The sequence below is a fragment of the Budorcas taxicolor genome, chromosome 12 (assembly GCF_023091745.1).
Source record: "Budorcas taxicolor isolate Tak-1 chromosome 12, Takin1.1, whole genome shotgun sequence".
In the NCBI taxonomy this organism is placed as follows: Eukaryota; Metazoa; Chordata; class Mammalia; order Artiodactyla; family Bovidae; genus Budorcas; species Budorcas taxicolor.
In genome coordinates this window covers 36,496,409-36,523,412 of record NC_068921.1, presented here as the reverse complement: position 1 = coordinate 36,523,412, position 27,004 = coordinate 36,496,409, and the positions used below count along the sequence as shown (strand labels likewise).

The 27,004-nt window shown below is 36.6% G+C and overlaps 1 protein-coding gene across 1 annotated transcript in view; it reads left to right on the top strand.

Moving 5' to 3' along the window:
* RNF17 (ring finger protein 17) overlaps positions 1 to 27,004 on the top strand; it is a 114,664-nt gene that overhangs the window by 83,628 nt on the left and 4,032 nt on the right. The window contains exons 25-34 of the mRNA XM_052650187.1: positions 902 to 1,017; positions 2,887 to 3,176; positions 5,187 to 5,350; positions 14,974 to 15,093; positions 17,030 to 17,110; positions 19,100 to 19,225; positions 20,340 to 20,396; positions 22,374 to 22,490; positions 23,638 to 23,806; positions 25,492 to 25,627. Of these exons, the coding sequence (XP_052506147.1) occupies positions 902 to 1,017; positions 2,887 to 3,176; positions 5,187 to 5,350; positions 14,974 to 15,093; positions 17,030 to 17,110; positions 19,100 to 19,225; positions 20,340 to 20,396; positions 22,374 to 22,490; positions 23,638 to 23,806; positions 25,492 to 25,627 (1,376 nt within the window). The remainder of the gene's footprint in view (positions 1 to 901; positions 1,018 to 2,886; positions 3,177 to 5,186; positions 5,351 to 14,973; positions 15,094 to 17,029; positions 17,111 to 19,099; positions 19,226 to 20,339; positions 20,397 to 22,373; positions 22,491 to 23,637; positions 23,807 to 25,491; positions 25,628 to 27,004) is intronic.

Below are 27,004 nucleotides of genomic sequence, written 5' to 3'. Positions count from 1 at the left end.
TTTTTTTTTTGGCTGCATGGCACATGGGATCTTAGTTCCCCGACTAGAGATCAGACTTGGGCCCCTTGGCACTGAAAGTGCAGAGTGCTAACTGCTGGACCATCAGAGAATTTCCTATTTGGACATTTTTTTGCAACCTTTTCTTGGTCTTCAAGTTATAATGCCTGTTTGGGAATTTTTTATATTCTTTACAAATTGGAAAGTTAGGCTTCTAGTGAAATCATATTAACTATATGCCTAAAAGGTGTTTGTATGAATATGGATTTGAGAAAGGATACATATATAGGATAAATCTTTTCAGAACACTAAGAAGTATTTCTTGCCTCCTTAACCCTTTTTTAATTTGATACATTATTGCAGTAATGCAATTTGATCTGTTTTATTGCATTAACGATTGGAATTTTCTTATTAATAATTTTATGTTAATTTTTTCTGTGTGTACTTCCCCCTTTTGTAATTTCACAGAAAGCAGAATATGTGTTTTGTAGTTCTTTCTTTGGCTTTTCACAGGGAAAAAAAAGGCACACCTGGGAAAATATAGTTTAGTTATATAACTTACAGAGTATTTAGGAGAATAGAGAGCTTGTAACTGAGGGTGTATTCCTCTTTTCAACCTGGAATGGGAAAAAAAGTTTTCAGTCATCCTTTTTTCTCCTCCTTTTGGTAAACTTCACCTTGACTGTGAAGTGTTCATGATAGAGTTCATAAAACAACTGTCTTTCTTTGTTGACTCTTTTCCATGCTATTTTCTCTCTGATGTGTTCAGAAATCAAAATTACTTGATTGGAAATTTTTCTTTCTGGCATGGAGAAATGTGGAGGGAATACCTGTGAAAAGTGTAATGTTTATAAGAAGTTGCATTTTTGAGTCTCATATTTATTCTGGTCTTAAATCACTACAGGAAAACAATACAATGTGGCCCTTACCTGTGAAAATTTTCTGCAGAGATGAAAAAGGAGAGCGTGTTGATGTTTCTAAATATTTGATTAAAAAGGGTTTGGCTTTGAGAGAAACAAGGTATAGACTGTTTTTGTTTGTTTGTTTGTTTGTTTGTTTTTAGACTGTTTTTAAAAAATAGTTTGTGGTGGATGCTGCTTCTTTGCCTGTGTAAATCTTTATATCTGTGTGTGCTCAACCTGAATTGCCTCTTGTTTGTTCTTGAAAATGATTTATATATAACCTAACCCTGAGGAGCCAACTTACAAATAAATTCACTCAAGATTGCTGAATGTTTAAATCCCTATTGACATTTTGCTTTTATACTTTCCCCTTTGCTCTGGCGTTTACACTTTAAACCAAAGGAAAAGAGAATTACACAGTGGGTACCAAATCTGTGCTCTTTGGCCTCATTTGCTTAGACAGAAATGTTTAAACTTTATGTTAGAAATTATGGTAAGTTTATATCAAATATATTTGTGTTAAACAGGTAGAAAATGAGTAGAATTGGGTAGCAAAACAAAAGTAATTGAACAATATTTACATGTAAAGATGCTTTCACGTACTAAGTTTGGGGTTTAAATACCTTGGTCCCAGGGGAGAAGGATCAGGCTATTAACTGTAGTAGCCCTAATTTCCTCTTTTTATCTCATTCCTTATAGAGGTAGAAGTAGATTAGAGTTGTAAATACATGTTCTAGGTAGCAACCATTTGCCATACCTGGCCAGATTTCTTTTTTCATCTTAGATTGTTATCTCTACCCTACTTGGATTAGGACCCCTATCTTAATGAAATTAAAAGAGAATAAGAGATCAGAAATAGTACAGAACCCAAGGTATTTGGCCAATGTAGTAGATGCTGACTGGCAAGCAGCCAGGCTCTGCAGCTAGTTTTGTGTTGACTGACTACAGGTTAACACAGTTCCTTGCTGCAGGAAATGATAAAGTGAAAAGTGCTAAGCAAGTTAATATTACCAACAGTATCTGCCACTATTTAATGTCCTTTTCTACTTTTCGGCAGTAAAACTACTACCTCAAGGCTGGAGATGTTTGTTGAGAAATTATGTAACTGTTTTATCAGTGCTCATTTCCTTTTAGAAGAAAGTACACACACACACACAGAAGTCGCTCAGTCGTGTCCGACTCTTTGCGACCCCATGGATTGTAGCCCACCAGACTCCTGAATCCATGGGATTTTCCAGGCATGAATACTGGAATGGGTTGCCGTTTCCTTCTCCAGGGGATCTTCCCGACCCAGTGATCGAACCCGGGTCTCCTGCATTGTAGGCAGATGCTTTACTGTCTGAGCTACCAGGGAAGAAAGTACAGGAACATGGAAAAAACAAAAATCTATAATTTTTCTAACATGAACAATGTCTGTATTTCCTTCTAGGATATTTTTGTAGGTTTTTTTAATTGGAAGAGAATAACAGGAAGTAAAACAATTATCAGTGAATATAGCATGTTACCACTAATACTTAATATCTGAATAATATGAGAAAACTGTTTTTAAGGGACTTATTATCTTTATATTATTTTACAAATGTTGTTAACTTGCCACATGTATTGATCTGTCTTTGGGCTAAATTAAAATCAACTTGAAGCTGTTGTATTTCCCAGTAACAACTAATTAATTGTGTGGTACTTGAGATATACTTAATAGAAGATTTTAAGAGAGAATAGCATGTAAATGTCAGATGGTAATTTAATGCATTTAAGTGAAATTCAGTTGCTTTATTCTCAACAAGCTCATTCATAATTTAAAATAATTCTCATTACAACTTAAACTATGCTCATTTTTAGGTAACAAATTATACTTGGATATCCTAAACTAGAACAAAATGTTTTCTTTACATTTCGAGTATATTTGAATGATTCTTTTTATATTGTTTTCCCAGAATATTTTTATTTGCTCATGGTTGGATATATTATTCTTTTTTGCATGTTACAGAATTAATAAATTAGATAACAGCCATTCATTATCCCAGAAGTCTCTGGAAATCCCCCAGGAACAAGGAGAATCAGTGGTTACTAAGTATATTAAGATTAACTCTGTCCCTGACAAGAAAGCTGCTATTGGTGTCAGTGAACCCAACGTGACTGAATTTAGGGAGAAAATTCTAGAGCCAAGAGCCACTGGATGCTATAAACCACCAGCTATTCCTAACCAGAAAGTATTTGAGGCAGTAGTCAGCTGCATTGGTGATGATGGAACTATATTTGTGGTACCTAAATTATCAGGTAAGAACTTTCACTTTATATAGGATTATTCTGTAAAAGTAGTTGCTTTTACCACTAGGGAATTCTCTAGTAAGATCCACATGGGCAGATATTTAACCTTTCTTAACCTTCTTTTCATTCACTGAGTTATTGTGAGGGTTAAATGCAGTAATGCACAAAAAGTGCTTTACACAATGCCCAGCACATGAAAATCATTTATTGAGACATTGGGAATGGATAAACATTGGGCCTAAGATGAGCATGGAGGTGGTTCCCTTAAACAAGTTTGTAGGCTAAGAAAAAAGAATACAAAAGTTTGAATTCATTTAGAATGAGAAAAGAAATCACAGTCAATGACTGGAGATTCAGGGCCATTTGAGATTTAGGTGGTCCCTGAAACCTCTTTAGACTTATGTGCTCACACTTCTTTCTACAACCTGATTGTGTCCAGAGCACTCAATAACTCACAGCAACTCTAGCTTTCACAGGATTTAAACTCTGTTAGCTTCATAGTAATTCCACCTATGGAGAGAGGTATGGGGGCTATGAATTTGTTGAAATTTTTTGTCTCATTTGTTAAAGTCCTGAATATTGTTTTCTAATTTGAGAACCAGACTAAATCTGTGTAATTGGCAATTCTAGAAGTGAGTAGTGTTTCAGACCTCTAGCAATAGTACTTAAGCCAGAAACTTTCTTGATGTGTACAAATAATCATAGGTAGAACTGGTTGCCAGATGCCTTCTATCCAATCCTCTGATACTGATAATGTGGGTTAGCACTATTACACCTAGTTTATAGAAGAACAGACTGAGAATTGGTTTGTTTGTTGTTGTTTTTGGTTTTTTTTGGCCACCCTGGAGTGTATGTGGGATCTTAATTCCCCAGCCAAGGATTGAACCCATGCCCCCTACGTTGGAAGGGCAAAGTCTTAACCGCTGGACCACCAGGGAAGCCCCTCCCCCAGACTGAGGCTTATGTTTAAGAACTCACAGCTGAAGTGGTTGAACTGTTACAGGAACTGACCCAGACCTTACCCTTTCTGGTATAAGTTATGGGGATATATATTTATTGTGGAAATAATGAGCCAGTTAATCGGAAGTAGCAGTAATAGAATTTTAATTTTATACCTGCAGTATTATGCTGTATCTAAGCATCGAATAACATATAACTTGTGTTCTGTTTTACTTAGGTGTGCTGTCAAAATGATGTTAACTTAAAGCACTAGTTGTTATATATTAGGGCTATGTGGTATGTGTTTAAGGGTTTTACAGATTTTTGCACTTCTAAAATAATGCTTGTACTTACAACCAGAGATCAGAATAATAATTTACATGTTGTTAGTCAGTAGTACGGAGAAGGCAATGGCAACCCACTCGAGTACTCTTGCCTGGAAAATCCCATGGACAGAGTAGCCTAGAAGGCTGCAGTCCATGGGGTCGCTGAGGGTCGGACACGACTGAGCGACTTCACTTTCAGTTTTCACTTTTGCTGCATTGGAGAAGGAAATGGCAACCCACTGCAGTGTTCTTGCCTGGAGATTCCCAGGGACGGGGGAGCCTGATGGGCTGCCGTCTATGGGGTCGCACAGAGTCGGGCACGACTGAAGTGACTTAGCAGTAGCAGTTTGAAACATAGAGAAGTTACTGACTGAATTAGTTTGTATTAAAGTTCTATTATGTAGGAACTGACTTTAATTCCCTTTAATGTTATCTAAGTGGTGAAGTGGGACTTGCCTGGTGGCTCAGATAGTAAGGAATCTGCCTGCAATGTGGAAGACCCAGGTTTGATCCCTGGGTCAGGGAGATCCCCCTGGAGAAGGAACTTGGCAACCCACTCCAGTATTCTGGCCAGGAGAATCCCATGGATGGAGGAGCCTGGCAGGCTATAGTCCATGGGATCATAAAGAGTCAGACACAACTGAGGGACTAACACACACACACATGGTAAAGCAACTGAAGTTTGATGATGACTTCATTTGAGAATGGTGGGGAATTTTTCCTAAATGCTTTCTGTTTTTAATAATTTCTTCAGAATTTGAACTAAGAAAAATGATGGATGAAATTCAAAGTAATTTAAAATGCCTTGGTCTTTTGGAACCTTACTTCTGGAAAAAGGGAGAAGCTTGTGCAGTAAGGGGATCAGATACTATGTGGTATCGAGGCAAGGTAATGGAAGTAACTGGCAGCACTATCAGGGTGAGTCTGACATTCTTTTGTGACTATTTGAAGGCTAAATGCTATAACATTAAATGGTCTTTTAAGTGGAAAGACATGAAATTGTGATTAAAACATCTTTTTTTGAGTTCATTCATGTAGGTGAATCAGTTAAATACATTATATATTTATTTGTAATAAGGATTTCTCTTTATTTTCAAGTATATTTATTAACCTGAGTAATAATAAAAAATTTCCTGATAAGAATTTTGCCACTAATATTTTAATGGTCATTAAAATTTAATTATTTATAATTGTCAGCCTTATTTGTGTACATGTTATTAAGTCAAACAACTTGTTTTCCAGTATTTTCTATATCTCCTTAGCGAATTTGTTTGTGGGACTCCTAATTTACCCTTTCACATTAAGAGTTAATTTACCTTTCCAAAATACTAAGAATAGTACTTGAGTTTCATCCAGAATCAGAAAGAGCTGCATACAGGTAACCCTTAAACACACTGAGGATGGGGGCACCAACATTTTGTGTAATCAATTTGAGTATAATTTATTCCGTTCTCCCATATCCACAATTCTGTGTCGCAGATTCAACCAGCTGTTGATCGTGTATTGATAACACTGTAGTAGGTTTTTATTGGAAAAAATCCATGTGTAAATGGACCTTCATAGTTGTGTTGTTCCAAACCTGTGTTGTCCAAGAGTCAACTGTACTTTGAAAAAAAGTGTATGTAAAAATATAGATGAAAATGCCTCCACTTATGTTGTACTTACCAAGTACAGCAATGAAATCAAGAGACATTTGGCCTGTAAAGATTTTGGTTTTAGGAGGGGCGGAAAAATTAAGAAGAAAAGTCTTTTGTTAATACTTGCACAGGAGATTATTATCTATTTGAAGATGATACCTGATAGTACATAGCACTTTAGGTTTCTAAGCTTTTTTTCACATGTCTGTGTTTGTTTATATTTTTTGTTTACTTCCGACTATCATAGATGTAGATTATTATTCCCATTTTACCAGTAACAAAATTTAAATTTATGTTCAGTGATGTTTCCGAAGTCAACCTGTCAGTGAGTGGTGGTACTGGATTTCATATCTAAGCCTCTGACTCCTAAATTTCTGATCTAAGTCTTATGCTTTATCTGCTGGAATACAAACTTTGCATGTTTTTAATAGAATTACAATGGTTTCAAATTTTGGGTTAGTATTTAGGTGTTGATGCATGGATACTTACAGATGTGTGTGTTTATACGCAGATAAGTCCATTTTCACATACATTTGAATTGTTCAGATAACCCTTTTTCTTTAATATAAAAGTAACTTGAAATTCAGTTTTCCTTGTTATCATAATTTATAAATTTAACATGTATGGAATCCAAATAAATAAGATAGTGGTGAGCTATATTTTTCTCATACTTTCTAATATCTCTGTTTTTAAAATGTATTTTAAAATATTTTGATACTATAATCTTTCAAGGTTATCCTGTGATCCACATTAAAAAATAAACATTACAACATACCCATGCACTTATCCTAATTACCTATAATGTACTCAGATATTTTTTTACTCAATTCTATTTCAGTTTTTATATTTTTTTATTTAGAGAATACTTTATTAGCTTCTGTAATCAAACCCATGTAGATCAGACCTTATATATTTAATACAGTACATTACCCTTGTACAAATGGAAAAAATTATATTTAATGTTTTTAGACCAATATGGCTGTTAATTTCTGTACAATGCCAACCCAACACAGTACAACTGGGATACTTTTTCCAAAGTTGACAGCACAGCCAAAGTTCCTAAAAATTCAAATTATATTTATTTATATAAAAAGACCAATAGAAGTATGTTATGCATCAATAACAGCAACAGCTTTTCAAAGTTCTGCAATCATCTGAATAAAATTATAGAGACATCTAGCACACTCCATTAAAAGTAAAAAAACAAAACCTCAGAAAACAACAAAGTTCTGTTACTGTTGTGGTACCTGGCACCATTTTTTAAAATTATGTTTCTCAGTCATCATCTGGAAAGAAAACATTCTAGAATAACATCATTAAAAACAGATCTGATAAAGCATGGTCACTTCTACATATCATAAAGCAGCTACAAGATATTTTACATTCCCAGAGGTACTGGGATGATACAGCACTGTCCTACATCTGTGATACTAAAAGATATAATTTAAAAGGCGTTATTTGAGACTTGATTCTGCTTTTCCAGCAGAGGGCCCAAGTGATGGTTATGACACAGCTCTGGTACAGAAATACACCTTCTTAGGATTTCCTTTCTTTAGTGGCATAGTTCTAGGTACTCACTGATCTTCATGAACATCAGCTAAAAACTGATCAAAAAAAAAAATAAAACACAACCATTGGATTCATACAAAGATGACTGAGGAGAGGCAAGCAGGACTCAACCTAAGTAGTAACCCACTCCATCATATCTGAATGGTTAAGAGCTTCATGGAAGAAAGGAGATGCCAAGTACCGCTTCAAAGCTTTGGGCCACAACCAAAACACAGCATCATTTCAAACAGAAGCAGTAGCCAAACACTGCCCATTTGGATATGTTCAAGGATGTTGATGTCACTATTTCATCATCTGCTCACTCATCCAGGAAGAAGGGGAGATCAGTTACTATTTCAGTTTTTTTTTTAATGCTAATTACCTTGGGCTTTCTTGAGCCCAATTAAACAGTGATACATTAATTTCAGTATGTTGGGGTAACAGAAATAACTTACTGACATCCCTTATTCTTGAAACAGTTTAGAAATTGAAGTGTGAAAATGAAAGCATTTAAAAAATGGGTTGTTGAACACTTCTCATTTCTGGTTCCACGTTTAAGGAGTTTTGAAGTTGCCACACCATCCTATCAACAACTAAAAAGCTGAAAAAACTGAAAAACCTCTTCGAGCCATAAGAGATGGAGTACACTTTGAAATATGCCAGAGCATTCTGTTCTCCTTAATAAGGCCTGCACTCAGGAGAAAGTAGTTCATCAGGGCCTATTATCAGAGCCAAGTGGACATGGGGGAAAGGAAATTACCCAATTCTAGTTAACTCTAGACTTCCACACAGGAAGACCCAACTCCAGCCCACTATGTCCATCATCTGCTTAAGGAGGGAAGAACAAAAGACTGAGAAACACTTGTGAAGTTCATAGTTTGACATCATATGCTCAGTGAAAGACTTAAGACCTAATCGTAAGACTGTAGAACAGTTCCACTTCTCCCACACCTTCCTGCCATGTTACTGAAGGCCTTTTACGCAGAACATGTCCAGCCATCAGGAAAAAATACTGAACAGCATGTTATTGGCATAAAAACAGATGTTTAGATCAGTGAAATAGAATAGACAGCCTAAAAATTAAACCACATATGGACAATTACTTTATGATAAAGCCAAGAATATACATTGGGGATAGGACAGTTTCTTCAATAAATGGTATTGGGAAAACTGAACAGCCACATGCAAAAGAATTAAACTTGACCATTATCTTAATACACAAAAATTAACTCAAAATAGATTATAAAGACTTGAACGTAAGACCTGAAGCCAATAAAACTCTTAGAAGAAAACATAGGTGATAAGTTCCTTAAGGTCTTGGTGATAAATTTTTGGATGTGACATCAAAAGCAAAGGCAACAAAAAAATTAGCAAGTTGGGCATCAGACTAAAAAGCTTCTGCACAGCAAAGGAAACCGTCAACATAAGGAAAAGGCAACCTACTGTATAGAAGAAAATATTTCTAAATCATATATCTGACAAAGGGTTGATATCCAAAATATATAAAGAACTCATAAAACTCAAGTCCAGAAATAAAGCCACTTAATGGTCAATCCATGACAAAGGAGGCAAAAAATATACAATGGAGAAAAGACAGCCTCTTCAATAAATGGTGCTGGGAAAACCGAACTGTAAGAGAATGAAATTAGAACATTCTCTAACACCATATACAAAAATAAACTCAATGTGGTTTATAGACCTAAGAGTAAGGCTGGATACTATAGAACTCCTAGGGGAAAACCTAGGCCAAACACTATGGTGTAAATTGCAGCAATAGTTTTTTGGATCTGTCACCTAAAACAAAGGTACTAAAAGCAAAAATAAACAAATGGAACCTAATGAAACTTAAAAACTTTAGCACAGTGAAGGAACCATTGACAAAAAGACAACATACTGAATGGGAGAAAATACTTTCAAATGATCTGACTGATAAGGAATTAATAGCTAATGTATATAAACAACTCATAGGACTTAAAAATATATATATATTACAACATTGTAAATCTACTATACCCCAATGAAAATGAAAACAACATGGTTTTAGTGAAGTGATAACAATCACCATGGAAAACAGTATGGAAGACTCTCTAAAAATTAAGAAAAGATCTACTATGTTGTTGTTTAGTTACTGAGTTGTGTCCAGCTCTTTTGTGACCCTGTGATCAGTAGCAGTAGCCCGCCAGGTTCCTCTGTCCATGGGATTTTTCCAGGTAAGAATACTGGAGTGAGTTGCCTTTTCCTTTTCCAATGGATCTTCCCAACCCAGGGACTGAACCTGGGTTTCCTGCACTGCAGGTGGATTCTTGACCACTGAGCCTCCTGAGAAGCCTCTGAAACTACTATATGATCCAGCTCTATCCAAAGAAAACAGGAATATTAATGGGAAAATATAGTATGCTCTCCTGTGTTTATTACAGCATTACTTTCAATAGCCAGGATATGGAAGCAACCAAAGTGTCCATTGATGGATGAATGGATGAAGAAATCAATGTGTATATATAGAATGGAATGTTAGTCAGTCATAAAAAAGAAAATTTTATGATTTGTGGCAAAATGGATGGACCTTAAGGGCATTATGCTAAGTGAAATAAGACAGAGAAAGACAAATACTTAAGAATTTTACTTTTATGTGGAGTCTAAAAGATGACAAAAATTGAGCTCATGGATATGGAGAATAGATTGGTGGCTGTCAGTGGCAGGATGGGCAAAATGAGTGAAGTGGGTTAAAAAATACAAACTTGTAACTATAAAGTAATTCATGGAGGTGTAATATATAGCATGGTGACTGTAACTAATAATCATGTACATGTGAAAATTGCTAAAAGAGTAGATCTTAAAAGTTCTCATCACAAGAATAAAGATGTTTTGTAACTATGTGTGGTGATGGATGTTAACTAGACTTACTGTTATTATCATTTTCAACATATGCAAATGTCAAATCATTACATTGTATACCTGAAACTAATGTTACAGGTCATGTCTAAATTTTAAAATATTAGGCATACTAAAAGGCAGAATAACACAATTTGGAGAGACAAGGAAAGTATCAGAACCAGACATGACTGGGATGTTAGAATTATCAGAATAGGAAGTTAAAAAAAAAAAAAAGGCATGTTTAAGATGCTAAGGAGTAAGTAGACAACATGCAAGAACAGATAGCTAGAAATATTACCTCTAAAAAGTAGAACAAAAACTGAAAAAAAAAGAACCAAATACCTAAGAACTGTGGGACAATTGCAAGCATGTAACATGCAGATTAATGGAAATACCAGAAAGTGAAGAGAGAAAATAATACTTGAAAACTTATGACTGAGAATTTCCCCAAATGCATGTTTAGACACCAAACCACAGATCCTGGAGCTCAGAGAACACCAAGCAGAATAAATGCACAACAAAAGGTCTGTCACTTCAAATGACAGAAAGTCAAAATTAGAGAAAAACCCTGAAGGAAACCAGAGGAAAAAATAACTTCACCTATAGAAGAACAAAAATAAGAATTATGTCCAGCTTCTCCTCAGAAACTGACGTGACAGTAGATTGAAACATTAAAAAATTTTAAACATTTAAAATCTTGAGAGGGAGGGAAAAAAATCAGCTTAGAATTATGTACCCTGCAATATTACAACACTCAATTGTGAATGTGTCTGGTGGTGAAAGTCTGATCCTGTAGAGAACAGTATTGCACAGGAACCTGGAATGCTAGGTCCATGAGTCAAGGTTAATTGGATGTGGTCAAGCAGGAAATGGCAAGAGTGAAAACCAACATATTAGGAATCTGTGAACTAAAATGGATGAGAATGAGCAAATTTAATTCAGATGACCATTATATCCACAACTGTGGGCAAGAATCCCTTCATAGTCAACAAAAGAATCTGAAATGCAGTACTTGGGTGCAGTCTCAAAAGTGACAGAATGATCTCGATTTTATTTCTAAGGCAAACCATTCAAAATCACAGTAATCCAAGTCTACACCCCAACCACTGATGCCAAAGAAGCTAAAGTTGAACTTGTATGAAGAGCTACAAGACCTTCTAGAACTAACACCAAAAAAAGATGTCCTTTCCATCATAGGGGATTGGAATGCAAAAGTAGGACGTAAAGAGATACCTGAAGTAATAAGCAAGTTTGTCTTTGGAGAACAATAAAGCAGGGCAAAGGCCAAGAGTTTTGTCAAACTCTTAGCATGTTTTGTCAGAACAGGCTGGTCATAGCGAACACCCTTTTCCAACGATACAGGAGCACATGCACATCACCAGATGGTCAACACTGAAATCAGATTGATTTTATTCTTTGCAGCCAAAGATGGAGAAGCTCTATACAGTCAGCAAAAACAGGACCTGGAGTTGACTACGGCTCAAATCATGAACTCCTTATTGCAAAATTCAGGTTTAAATTCAAGAAAGGAGGGAAAACCACTAGGCCATTCAGGTATGACCTGAATCAAATCCTTTATGATTACACAGTGAAGGTGAATAGATTCAAGGGATTAGATCTGGTAGACAGAGTGCCTGAAGAACTATGAATGGAGGTTTCTAACATTGTACAGGAGGCAGTGACCAAAACCATCCCAAAGAGAAAAAAATGCAAGAAGGCAAAATGGTTGTCTGAGGAGGTCTTACAAATAGCTAAGAGAAGTGAAAGGCAAAGAATAAAGGGAAAGATACACCCAACTGAATGCAGAGTTCCGAAGATCAGCAAGGAGAGAGATAAGAAAGCCTTAAGTGAACAATGCAAAGAAATAGAGGAAAACAATAGAATGAGAAAAACTAGAAATCGCTTCAGGAAAATTAAAGATACCATGCAAGGATGGACACAGTAAGGAAGATTTAACAGAAGAGGTTCTTAAGAGATTAAGAAGAGGTGGCAGGAATACACAGAAGAACTGTATAAAAATGGTCTTAATGACCTAGATAACTGTGATGGTGTGGAGAGCCATACATCCTGAAGTGTGAAGCCAAGTGGGCCTTAGGAAGCATTACTACAAGCAAAACTAATGGAATTGATGGAATTCCAGCTGAGCTATTTCAAATCCTAAAAGATGCTGCTGCTAAAATGCTGCACTCAATGTGTCAGCAAATTTGGAAAACTCAGCAGTGGCCACAGGACTGGAAAAGGTCAGTTTTCATTCCATTCCCAAAGAAGGGCAATGCCAGAGAACCATCAGACTACTGTACTGCTATGCTTATTTCACATGCTAACAAGGTTATGCTGAAAATCCTTCAAACTAGGCTTCAGTAGTATGTGAACCGAGAACTTTAAGATGTGCAAGCTGGGTTTACAAAAGGTAGAGAAGACAGATCAAATTGCCAACATTCATTGGATCATGGATAAAGTAAGGGAATTCCAGAAAAACTTCTGCTTCATTGACTATACTAAAGCCTTTGACTGTGTGAAAGTCACTCAGTCATGTCCAACTCTTTATGACCCCATGGACTATACAGTCCATGGAATACTCAAGTCCAGAATACTGGAGTGGATAGCCATTCTCTTCTCCAGGGGATCTTCCCAACCCAGGGATGGAACCCAGGTCTCCCGCATTGCAGGTAGGTTCTTTACAAGCTGGGCCACAGGGAAGCCGATTTGACTGGGTGGATTGCAACAAAGTGGAAAATTCTTAAAGAGGTGGGAATACCAGACCACCTTACCTGTCTCCTGAGAAACTCTGAGGGTCAAGAAGCAACTGTTAGAACCAGACATGGAACAACAGACTGGTTTAAAATTGGGAAAGGAGTACAACAAGGCTGTATTTTGTCACCTTTCTAACTTTACTTACGTGTAGAATACATCATGCATAATGCCAGACTGGATGAATTACAAGCCAGAATCAAGATTGCCAGAAGAAATATCTATAGCCTCAGATATGCAGATGATACCATTGCTAAAGAGCCTCTTGATTGAGGGTAAAAGAGGAGAGTGAAAGGGCTGGCATAAAACTCAACATTCAAAAAACTAAGATCATGGCATCTGGTCCCATCACTTCACAGCAAATAGATGAGGAAAAAGTGGAAACAGTAACAGATTTCATTTTCTTGGGCTCCAAAATCACTGCGGATGGTGAGTGCAGCCATAAAATTGGAAGACGTTTGCTTCTTAGAAGAAAAGCTATAACAAACTTAGACAGCCTATTAAAAAGCAGAGACATCACTTTGTTGGTAATATAGTCAAAGCTATGGTTTTTCCAGTAGTCATGTACAGGTGTGAGAGTTGGACCATAAAGAATGCTGAGTGCCGAAGAATTGATGCTTTCAAACTATGGTGCTGGCGAAGACTCTTGAGACCCTTGGACAGCAAGGAGATAAACCAGTCAATCTTAGAGGAAATCAGTCCTGAATATTCATTGGAAAAGACTGATGCTGAAGCTGAAGCTCCAATACTTTGGCCACTGATGCAACGAGCTTACTCATTTGAAAAGACTCTGATGCTGGTGGCAACAAAGGATGAGATGGTTGGAGGGTATCACTGACTCAATGGACATGAGTTTGAGCAAACTCAGGGAGATAGTGAAGGACAGAGAATCCTGGCGTGCTGAAGTTCATGGGGTCGCAAACAGTTGGACTCGGCTTAGCAACTGAACAACAACGAGGACTGAATAGGTGGAGCATAGAGGATTTTTAGAGCAATGAAACACCCTGTGTTTTCACAGTGTCAGTCCCATAAGGTGTATACCACTAAATGAACCCTGATGTAACCTCAGTGGACCTTGATTATGATGTATCCATATAGGTTCATGATTATAACAAATTACCATTGTTGTACAGGATGTTACAGTGTGAGAGGTGGGATGGGAGGTGAGGGGCTATGTGGGAAATCTCTGTACCTTTTCTCTAAATTTTGCTGTGAACCCAAAATTCTTTCAAAAATGAAGTCTTTAGAAAGTTACTTTACAAAAAAGGTTGAGGATCACTGGATGATTTAAAAACAAGTTTCTTTCTCATAGAACTTCTCAGAACCTTTGTTATGCATGTGATTCTCCAAGAAGGGAACAATACATGCAGTTTCTCAAACTGAAGCTGTCTGAGGAAAACTGAGAATTTGACAAATACTCTTTCATTAAGTGGAAATCAGGATTTCTAAAATACTTGGAAAAACAAAAGATTTAAACATCCTCCAAAAAATTGGTTATTCTCAAGAAAAAATGTTCATGTGTAAGAAAACTTTTTGACAGTGAGGTTTGATAACACTCTGGGATGAAGAAATAATGATGTTACTTTTTTGTCTGGAGATTGTTAAAAATCTAGGTTTATCTTTCTTTCTGGAATATTTTCTTTTTAATAAAGAAATAATAGAAGGAGTCCCTTCTGTCCCCTAGTTTTTAGTAGTAAATTTTAATTACAAGTTTTATTTTTTCTATGTTAGGTACAATATTTAGATCATGGATTCACTGAGAAGATTCCACAGTGTCATCTTTATCCTATTTTACTGTATCCTGATACACCCCAATTTTGTATTCCTTGTCAGCTCTATAACACCATACCTGTGAGTAAACAGTGATTTGTAGCGTGGTTAATTTTAAGTACTGCCTTTTTATTAATAATAAATTTTAGAAATTGGAATGTGAAATGAAATGAAATTATTTCAGTAAATAATACAATACTTAGAATAAGCTTACTAAAGACAACTGAAGGGTGTTTATGAAGAAAACTACAGGATTATACTAAAGGGTATAAAAACATTAAATAAATTTAAGAGATATAATTTCTTCATAGATGAGAATTTTATTTGAGATTATTGATCTTTAGTTACTGTTTCAAGAAATTGGACACTGGAGCAGAGAAAGGAATAGCATATTATCTCTTGCTACATAACAAATTAAGCTTAGAATTTAGTGATCTGAATCAACAATAAGCTTTTTAAAAAATTCGTACAGTTTTTATGGTTCAGGCATTGGGAGCAGCTTAGCTGAGTGGTTTTAGCTTAGCATCCCTGGTTACACAGCAGCAAAGATGTGCACCAGAAATGCAGATCCAAAGAACTGACAGATAAGGATCTGCTTCCAGATGTTCACTCACAGGGAACTGGCACTAAGCTGGGACTTCTCATGGGCTTTTGGCAGGAAGCCCCCGTTCTGGCTATGTGAACGTCAACATAAAAGGTAACAGTCGCTTCCCTGCTGGCTCAGAAGTAAAGAATCTGCCTGCAGTGTGAGAGACTTGGATTCAGTCCCTGGAGGGGAATGGTTACCCACTCCAGCGTTCTTGCCTGGAGAATTCCATGGACCGAGGAGCCTGGTGGGCTGCAGTCTGTGGGATCGCAAAGAGTTGGACACGACTGAGCGACTAACACTTTGACTCTCATTGTAGTCATTATACAAACATTGCATTGACATGTTGGTCTTTTTTTTTTTTGTAAGTTTTATGATTTTTTTTTTTTTTCTTTAGGGCTTCCCTGTAGTTAAAACAGTAAAGAATCTGCCTGCAACGCAGGAGACCCAGGTTCAATCCCTGTGTTGGGAAGATCCTCTGGAGAAGGAAATGGCAATCCACTCCAGTATTCTTGCCTGGAGAATCCCATGGACAGAGGAGCCTGGTGGACTACAGTCCATGGGATCACAAAGAGCTGGACATGACTGAGCAACCAGCGCCATCACTAAACATGCTTTTTGGGGGGGTATAAGTTTATATTTTTAAATCATAAGATGCTTTAAGAGAATAATATTTGAGGAGGCTGATACAGATTATTAGTTCCTTTTTTAATTATTTCAGTTGGAGGCTAATTACTTTACAATATTGTAGTGGTTTTTGCCAAACATCGACATGAATCAGCCATGGGTGCACGTGTTCCCCATCCAGAAACCCCCTCCCACCTCCTTCCCCATCCCATCCCCCGGGGTCATCCCAGTGTACCAGCCCGGAGCACCCTGTCTCATGCATCAAACCTGGACCGGTGATCCATTTCACATATGATAGTATACACATTTCAACACTACCCTTTCAAATCATGCCACCCTCACCTTCTCCCACAGAGTCCAAAAGACTGTTCTTCATATTTGTGTCTCTTCTGCTGTCTCGCATATAGGGTCATTGTTACCATCTTTCTAAATTCCATATATATACTTCAGTATACTGTATTGGTGTTTTTCTTTCTGACTTACTTCACTCTGTATAATAGGATCCAGTTTCATCTGCCTCATTAGAACTGATTCAAATGCATTCTTTTTAATGGCCGAATAATATTCCATTGTATGTATGTACCACACCTTTCTTATCCATTTGTCTGCCAGTGGACATCTAGGTTGCTTCCAAATTATTAGTTTCTTAAGATTTTTTTTTTATTATATACCCATGATTCTCTCTGCAAACTGCCTGTATTTTGTCCTCCTCTAGTGTTATCTGTTTATGGCTACTTTTGTGTATCTTCATTTACTTTCTGCTCTTATCTTGTGAAAGAACCTGAGTTTATTAATCTCAAATAGGTTGGGAATGTCTGGCAACCAGATGCAGTAGAACTCCTTCAGGAGCTGCTTTCAAAGAGAGAAGTGGAAATTCACGTTATGGTAATTTGTATTTAAAGTATGTATCATTGATTCAGTTTATCTGTCATAAAGTGTTACAGGTAACATAATCTGTAAGGTTTTTTTAATGAAGAACTATGTTCCTATGTGATTGTAAACTACTCATTAATATAAAAGAAGTTGCCACTTTGGTTCTTAGGCTCATTTTAAATAAAGCTAATTTTGAGAAAGTTCCTGAGAACTTCCCAGAAGCAAGAAAGTCAGTAATTTGGAAGATCCCTTATTAACAACTTACTTTGACATGGGAGGAAATGGAGCTCATGATAGTTTTCAAGATGGTGCTGTGTGTGCACTATGTTAGGTGCAGGTAATTCTCTTTATCAAAGGCCTTGTCTACTTAGTGAAACAGTGAGACACAAGACAAAAACGTGAAGACTTTACACCACAAAGAACTTGCTGGGAACTGGTGACTGGTAAAAACAGTGAAGTGTAATAGGAATGTAGGAATGGGAAAGTCAGTGAAGTTCTCCTGACCAAGGAAATGCAGTGTTCAGGTAGGCACAGGGACAGAAATGGACATGTCTTGAGGAGATGTGTTTGCTAGAACAGTGGAAGTTTTGTGAGGAACAGTGGTGGAAATAGCGTGTAGGAGAAGCAGACATCAGTCAGGAGGCCCATTGGAGGTTCCTGAGCAGTGAGGTAAAGACAAGATTAACCAGGATCTTGTTTGAAGATTCCAAGATATAAAACCGTAAGGAAGTATTTCTCTACAAAAGGTGTGATGATAGGCTGACAAAGATCTTAAAAGAACAACGGACACAAATAAGATGGTGGAGAAGCCTGTATGGTTGTTGACAGCCTGTGTGGGCTGTCATGGAGGTCCCTCAGAGATGGTACTGTTGAGTTTATGCAGGTGGCTTACTTTGCTGCTTGGCTTAGCCTTGGAGAACAGCATGGAGTGTACCAAAGGCCCTCAATTTCTCAGAAACCATGCTGGTGCTGCCCGCATCCCTGCCACCATAGCTGACCTCAAGTGCCACTCTGCCTGACGACTGATGGCACTGACTGGGTGCTTCTTACCTGCTGGACACTGTCTTTGGCCTGCAGATGCAGCAGGAGTCAGAGTCCAGTCTTCGTTGAGCTTCCACTTTAGTGATGGGAAACAAACAAAATATATACACACACACAAACACATATAGGGAGGGACAGGCAGGGGAGAGATGACATTTTAATACAGTGGTCAGGGAAGACATCCCTAAAAGATAAAACTTGATTAAAACCTTTAAATGGTGAGAAGAGACACCGTGTAGATAGCAGAACAGTGCAGAGAGCTCTAGGCCAAAGATGCCTGGAGCATTCATGGAGCGGGAGCAGACTGGGAAGGAGCTGGAATGGGAGAGCTGCAGTGGATGTGATCCGACCCCATGTTGTGCTGTTTTCACTCTGAATGGTGGAAACTGGACAGGAGAGAGAGGTATAAGCAGGAGATCTGCTGGGAGATCAGTACACCAACTCAGCAGAGACCTGAGTTTGGACCCAGTTGGTATCAAGTGAGGGATGGTCAGCTCATCACTCAGGTACGTGTTAGGTACCTGATATCTGTAAATGGACCCACGAGTTTTAAAACCATTATATGACTCCTGGACTTGTTGATTTCTTCTGATTCCTGCCATTTGGGGATTTTTAACTAAATTTCATTGATTTACCCCTGAGCATACTTTATCTTTCTTCTTCTACTTACTATAAATTATTAGTATCATCTAAAGATGTATAATTATTATTTTCTGATAACTAGAAAACTCTCTACTTATAGGCATGTAAATGTATTTTATAACAACCAAAGTAGTAGAATTATTGCTTCATTATCGCCAAAATACCAGGAAGGAAATTTTACAGAATGAGTCACTAGTCAAACAAGTAATACTGTGATTGTCAGAAGTCCAATTCCATTTTTCCTGAATATAAGTTTTAATCTTCGGATTTTTTAGTAATGTTTTTATAGTAATGATCTCCTTTATTGAACTTAAATAGGAACTACCAGAAAATCCATGGGGGAAATTACCTATTCATCTCTATTTTGATGGAATGTCACTTTCTTACTTTTTGGCACACCATAAATATTGTACTTTTGAACAATCTGAGGAAATACTGAAGGAAGTAAGTAAAGTATGTTTCTGTAAAAATCTGTAAAGTAAAATATGGTTAAAATTTGTCATATTTTGTCTCATGCCTCAAGTCTTCCATATAGTCCTACATGTCTGATTTGTTAAGAGAGCCTAAGGGATTTGTAATTCTTTATTGAGAAAGCTTTATAAATGTCCTTAAAAAAAACTTTTCAATTGCACTAAAATTCACTTAATATTTCTGTATCTTCAAACCTAATAAGCAGCTCATGTTCTCTGGCATTGTTTGAATGCAGATGTGAATGATAAAATCATAATGAAATTCGCTGCCAGAAATTGACTCCCAAGATAAAATGTTTTTTCCTCACATTTGATATTATAACATTTCCCTCATTTTGCCTACTTGTAGGAACTCAGAGCCAGATTTTAAGCTTAGCTTCAGTAAACAGCCCATTCCAGTTGCCTGGTGCCTCTGTGTTTAATATCTTTAAAAAAAATTAGCCTGTTATAGATATAGTTTCATATTGCAGGCTGCCACAAATGTTTTATCGAAATAGGGTACACACCATAAATAATAGCATGAACATTTTATATAGCAAGATATTGTTAGACTTAAAGTTCACTTATTAGGTTTTTGAATATTCATTTTATCTGTAGTACACAACCAGACAGTGGGTGGTCAGTGCAGTGAAGGAAATTACTTTTTTCTCTCAAATGGAAAACTATTACATAACTTTGTACACATAATCCTTACAGCCAGCTATTTCTGTTGAGCAGAGAAGTGTATGGTTTGTGTGTGTGTGTGCCCCTGTGTGTTTGTGTAAAAGTGTTTCATCTGTTAAACGGGTTTTATAAAGATCATTTAGTCTTTGCCAGATGTATGTACTCTTCACTGTGGCCATTTAAAATCAAAGGTAAGAGCTCCCACTCTTAAAAACTAACTACTGTTGTTGACATGCTTCTGACATAATTTGAGGATTCTTCTTGTTGCAATATTAAATTACTCAAAACACTAAATTTTCCCATAGTTAAGCGAAAATGAATGCCAACAAGAACATGCACACAGTTTTTGTGGGATGAAATATGAAAGTTTCTTAAAACAATATTATATAGATAAAGTTTTCATTGATAATACTATATTATTTCAGAATCCAACAGATTACAATAAAAAGTATGAGGAAGAGAGATGGGAAATAAGGTTTGAGGTAAGTTTCAATCTAAATATTTTGAAATTTTGGATACTTCATCAATACAAAGAATCTCGTTCAAGATGAGGAAGTAAGCATTTTCTTCTATAACAGCTTTATTGAGATAATTTATATACCGTAAAATTTAACTTTTTAAAGTGTACAAGTCAATGGTTTTTTAACATATTCACAGAGTTGTGTGGTCATTATAGCTACCTAATTCCATAACGTTTCATCTCAAAGACAAGCTCCACACCAGCAGCAATCACTTCCTACCTCCCTCCATCCCCCAGTTTCCTGGAAACTGCCTCTGTGGGTTTGCCTGTCCTGGATGTTTCATAGAAAGTGAATTACATAGTACATAGTCCTTTGTTACTGGCTTTCATTGACCATAATGTTTGCAAGGTTGAATCATATTGTATGTGTCCTTTTTATTGTTGAATAATATTCCTTTATATGGATACACCACATACTGTTTATCCATTCATCAGTTGATGGACATTTGGATTGTTTTTACCTTTACAGATAGTAAATAAAGCTACTATGAACATTTGTGTACAAATTTTTAAGTGAATGTTGGTTTTTACTCCTCTCGAGTATAGACCTAGAAGTGGACTTACTAAGTCATGAGAATTACACAGTCATATGACTGTTTACCATTTTAGGAAACTATGAAACTTATCCAAATGACTACAATAGTTTACTTTGGTACTAGTATTGTACAAGGGTTCCATTTTCTCCATATCCTCACCAACACTTGTTATCTTGACTTATTTCCTAGCCATCTTTGGATAGGTATGAAGATACAAGTCCCTTATCAGACATGATTTGCAAATATTTCTCTCACTCTGTGGGTTATCTTGTCACTTTCTTGATGATATCCGTTGAAGCGCCAAAGTTTTAAATATTAGTGAAGTCCAGTTTATCCGTTTTTATCTTATTTTTTGTCACTTGTGCTTTTTGCTGTGCAGAAAGTGTTTCGATAAGTAAAATTTTATGATTTAAAAGTAGAATTTAATTCCTATAAGGAATTCCCTGGTGGTCCAGTGGCTAAGACTCTGCACTCCCAAATGCAGGGGGCCAGTGGTCAATCCCTGGTCAGGAAACCTAGACCCCCACATGCTGCATCTAGACCTGGCCCAGCCAAATAGAAAAACTTACAAAAATAATTTCTATAATTACAAAAATAAAATATGCTTGTTGTAAAGTGTTTTGTAACAAATCAGTAAAATTTTAACAGTGGATAGTCACTTTTTGCTGAAATCAGCTAAGTGGTTCAGGTATGTTTGTTTTGCCACTAGTTTGGAATTGTTAATATAATAAGTGAGTCTACAAATTTGAATGTGATTATTTTACTATTTATACCAAGTACCATATTCAGGATTTTTATAAGTTAATAAAAGTCACCTGTATTTTTATATATATTTGCTTTTAACAACTGCTGACTGCCGTGATCCTCTTTGGAATCATATAATTTTTAATTATTCTTTATCCTTTTATAGAGCTTAAGGGAGAGCACACTTTTCTGATGATTTTTAACTTAAATCTTCTTTTGGCATTTCATATATTATTTTAGTTTTTATTATAAAATACATACTCTAAAAATGAATGCAATACTACAGAAATGTGAAAAGGAAAGAAGTTGCCCCCATTCTACACCTCAAACACTCCAGCCCCACTGAGCAGTGTCAGTTTGATAACCATTCCTCTAAAATGTTATGTGTATGTGTAAATATTATAATAATATGTAAAAAAACATTCCTGTGGCGGGGGAGGGGGGTGGTTAACATCTTTTTTTTTAGGCAGGAGACAAAAGCATTCTAAAGATCTTTTGATTGCTTACCACATTTTGGTCCTGCTACAACAAAATTGTTTTGTGACAGTCTCAGCTAGCTTTTTGTTAAGAAAGTAAACTGGCATTGTTATGAACTTTAATAATGTAGTGGCTTTCTGTAATAGTCATTCTGAAATTTGAATTTATTTGTGCTGTTTTAGGATTTGCTTTTGCCTGAAACAGAGACTCCTATTTTACCACCATATTTGTCTTCATCTCTGCCTCCCCCTGAGGAACTCTATGCTGTTCAAGTAAAGCACGTTGTCTCACCCAGTGAAGTATGTAATTTCAGTAACACTGTTGGTTATGGTCTTAACTCTAGGATGGATTCTTCACATTTCTATCTTCCTGACTTTGTTAACAATTGCTGACCTCTAGTTTACCTACCCTATAGTTTCTTCTTCAAACATCTGTTTATACTTAGTAAGGCAACTGTTTCTTAATCACTTTTGGGTTTTCCCAGTAATGTATAGCTCTTTAAATCAAATATTTAGGTTTTTAAGTTTGAATTTACTGCCACCGAAGAAATCTCAGACATCTCATTCCCCTGTCCTCTTCCTACATTGAACTTAATTAAGTACTCTTTACCCTGCTCTGTTTTTTCATACTATTTATCACCTTCTAACACACCACCACTTTCTTTACTATGTCTGTTTACATCTCCCTACTAGAATGTAATTCTATGAAGATAGGGATTTTTGTGTTTTGGCCACTGGTGTGTCCCTGGAATACCTAGAATACTGCCTGATACATAGTAGGCACTCAATAAATACTGACTGAGTGAACAAGTACACTAAAGAAAATTCAATTATATATACTTAACAAGAGAAAAAGAAATGCAGATTAAGTGGCAGAGCAGTCCTTCAGCTGTTTTTACACAGTTAACTATTCCTTCACAAGCAATGAGAATTTGCTCCATAATTTCATCAGAGAACATAGTAGTATAACCTATTGTTGGTTTTTATAATGATTTTTAACTAGTTATTATTGTTGCAGAACAAATTACCCCAAATTTAGCAGCTTAAAACAACACACATGAAAGTCAGGAATCCAGGGTCTCAAGGTTGCAGTCAAGGTGTGGGAAGAGGGGCGTGCTACTGCAGGATCCAATTCCAGAGCTTGGTGCTGGGCTTCTGCTCTGTGGGCCTCTCCTGGGCCTGCAAACATGCATGTGCGTACCCCCTGGTGGACTAAGCACCACCAAGGCAGAGGCCACATCTTTTACAGTCTGAGCTCAGTAGTCACATACCATCATGCTATGGCATTTTTCAGCCACAGAGAACAAGTCTGGTTTGATATGAGGACTTAACTCTATAAGGACCATGGGGCCACTATTGGAGGCTTTCCTGCAGTACTTTTGCCCATATTATGAATACTGAAAGTTACAGAATTTGAATGTTTTTCCCTTCCCTTCCCCCAACTCAGGTATATATTTGTCTTGAATCTGTCGAAAGTTGTAGTTTGTTTAACCAGCACAGTGACACAGAAGACAGTGGAGTCGGCTGGGAATCTGAGTCGGAGAGCCTAGAGGAGGCACTGCGGAGGTTCAATAAGAATATGGAGACATTCCCTCCTCTGACAGACTTCAGAACAGGTACTAGTCTTTCAGGAAAGTGGGATTCCTAATGAAATCATTTTGTTTCAATGCTGATGAGATTGAGTTGTTTCTAAGGTTAACTGGTATTTTTATTGCCCTCACTTTATACGCTTGGCCTCATGCCTTAGGGCACTTTGATTTTCCAAAGTTCAGGCCGCCTGGGGACACTTGACTGCATGAAGATGGCTTTTCTGAGCTTGAGGTTTTGCCAGTAGCTCAAAATTGTGAGTTGTTATTTAGACCTAAATGGCACTTAATTTCATTACAAGCCACCTAAATAGAGAATTTTGGTGTGAGGGCAGGGGAATTCACATTGTGTCCTGTCCTGTCAGGATGGACGAAATTGTGCTTTTCCCCTTTCTAATATATATTACCATCCTTTATTAAATACATGGGATGCTCCTACTTGGAAAATGCATTTCGTTACCTGTGTTGACAGTTCCTGAAATACTGAGCTGTGTCTGTACATTTTATCCATGTTATGTATAGAGGTGCGTTCATCCTTGTAGTTTGTACTTATCAGAGGATACTTTAGCAAAGGAAAGCTAGAGCCTAATGTCTTATCTGCTACTTAATAAGATTTTAATCACTTATGACCCATGTTTGGCTGATAAACAACACTTGCCCTTTTCCCTGCCTGGAAAGTTCTGGAATGTATATAGCAAGACCTCTGCTCTACTTTCCCGCAGGTCTTCTTCCCTGGTGCTCTTCCTCCCGCACCCCCCAACCTCCCTCCCCTGCCCTTCTCCACCACCTCCTCTCCCTTGCCTCCTCTCCTAGGAAGGGGCACCGTGAGCAGGAATACTTTGTACTGCAGTGTCCCTAGCTTTTGAGGAAGGCAACTTGCATGAGTAGGTGCTCATAAATATTTGTTGAATGAGTGAAAAAATAAGCTCATTATCATATTTTCTTTTAGTAAACTAATTTATAGTCTAGAAGAAACAATTCCTTCCTCGTGTTCTTCTCTCAAGGGAAGTTACACAGTCTGTGCATGATACGGTAATTCACGGAGCTATCTATACATATATTGTTTGCATTTTTCTATAGTTATTGTGGAATTAAAGTTAAGTATGCATATGTGAAAGTTGATTCATAAGCAAGTGCCTATTAAATACATATGGAATCTATATTAAAGGAGTTGAATAAAGAATCTGTTTGGGTAACATGTTGAGGATATATGGTCAGAGTGGGTTGGGAGTATACGGTTCAGAACCTTATAAATTGCAGTCTAAGAACTTGGTACTGCAAACAGTTAAGATGCCCTTGAAAAATGTTAAGCTAGAGAGCAATGGAATTGCATTGGAGGAGGGGAAAATTAAAAGTAGGAATAATAGAACCCATTTTACTATCCTTTGCAGAAGACAGCTGCCCAAAAGAAAAAAATTGGGGGCATATAAGAAGTGGGAGGAATGAGAGAATGGTCTAAGCCATGGGAGGTAGAAGTAGGAACTCTGAGAATGGGATAAATGTCTTTCTTCAAACATTTTCCTAATTTAGGAATTAGGAAAAACAGGGAATATAAACAGAAAAAAGAGCACAAGCCAGCATATGGCTGTTGAGTGTTTAATTCTGAGTAACAGGTATATGGGGATTATATCTTTGTACTTTACTGTATTTCAAAGCATATATATTTTTAAGAAAATAAAAGGCAATGTAATTTTCCCCTTTTTCTGTCTTTTCAGAAATGCCTTGCCTTGCAGAATATGATGATGGCTTATGGTATAGAGCAAAGATTGTTTCCATTAAAGAATTTAATCCTCTAGCTGTCCTGGTGCAATTTGTTGATTATGGATCGACTGAAAAGCTGACAGTAAACAGGTTAAAAAACAAAAAAGTAAACTTAGTTAAACTAGGATTCTTAGTTCTGTGGGTTTTTTTAATAATTAAAAAGATTTTACTTCAAAAAGCTATTTTAGACCTACTTTGGGAGTTTGTTTTTACTCTAAAAGTTATTCTTTATTGTGGTAAGATGTACATAACATAAAATTTACTGTGTTAAAGTTTTTAAAGTAAAAAAAATTACCGTCATCCATTTTTAAGTATACAATTGACATTAAATACATTCACAGTGTTGTACAACCACTGCTATTGTCCATTTTCACAACTTTTTCATAATCCCAAACAAAAACTCTGGACCCCTTAGTAACATTCTGTTCCCTTTCTCTCAGCTCCCAGTGAGTCCTCTTCTACTCTCTGTATGAATTTACTTAAGTTCTTCATACAAACATAATCATACAATATTTGCCTTTTTATGTCTGGCTTATTTTACTTAGAATAACGTTTTCAGAGTTCATCCACAGTTATAGCTTGTCAGAATTTCATTACTTTTACAATTAAGTAATATTCCATTGTACATATACACCACATTTTGTTTATTCATCTGTTGATGGACACTTGGTCTGTGAATAATACTGTGGTGAACACTGACATAAAAAGATCCATTTAAATTCCAGCTTTCAACTGTTTTAGGATATGTACCTCAAAATGGAATTTCAGGATCACATGGTAATTTGATGTTTAACTTTTTGAGGAAATGCCAGAGTTTTCCATGTCAGCTATACGATTTAACATTTTTACCAGCAACACACAGGAGTTCCATTTTCTCCACATCCTTGCCAACACTGTTATTTTTCCAAGTTTTGTTATTTGTAATTATTTTTTAAATAACGAGATAATATGTATATAAAATCTATCATCTTAACCATTTTTAAATGTATAGTTAAGTAGTGTTAACTCAATTTACATGGTTAGTGCAGCCAATCTCCAGAACCCTCATTTTCAAAACTGAAACTAATATTGTACCCATTAAATGATTCCTCATTGTCCCTTCATCCAGCCCATTGGCCACCATTCTGCTTTCCACCTCTGTGAATTTGATTATTGTACGTATATCTCACATCTTTTTATAACTGGCTTATTTCACTTAGCATAATGTCAAGGATCAACCATGTTATAGCATGTTAGAAGTTTCTTCCTTTTTACGGCTGAATGATATTCCATCATATGTATTTAACACATTTTATTTATCCACACACCCATCAGTGGATATTTGACTGTTGTGAATGATGTTATGAAAATGGACATACAAATATCTCTTTACAACCTTGCTTTCAGTATACTGAGAAGTGGAGTCACTGGATAATATGCTTATTCTTAGTATTTGGAGGAACCACCAAACTTCCCCAGGAGCATTTT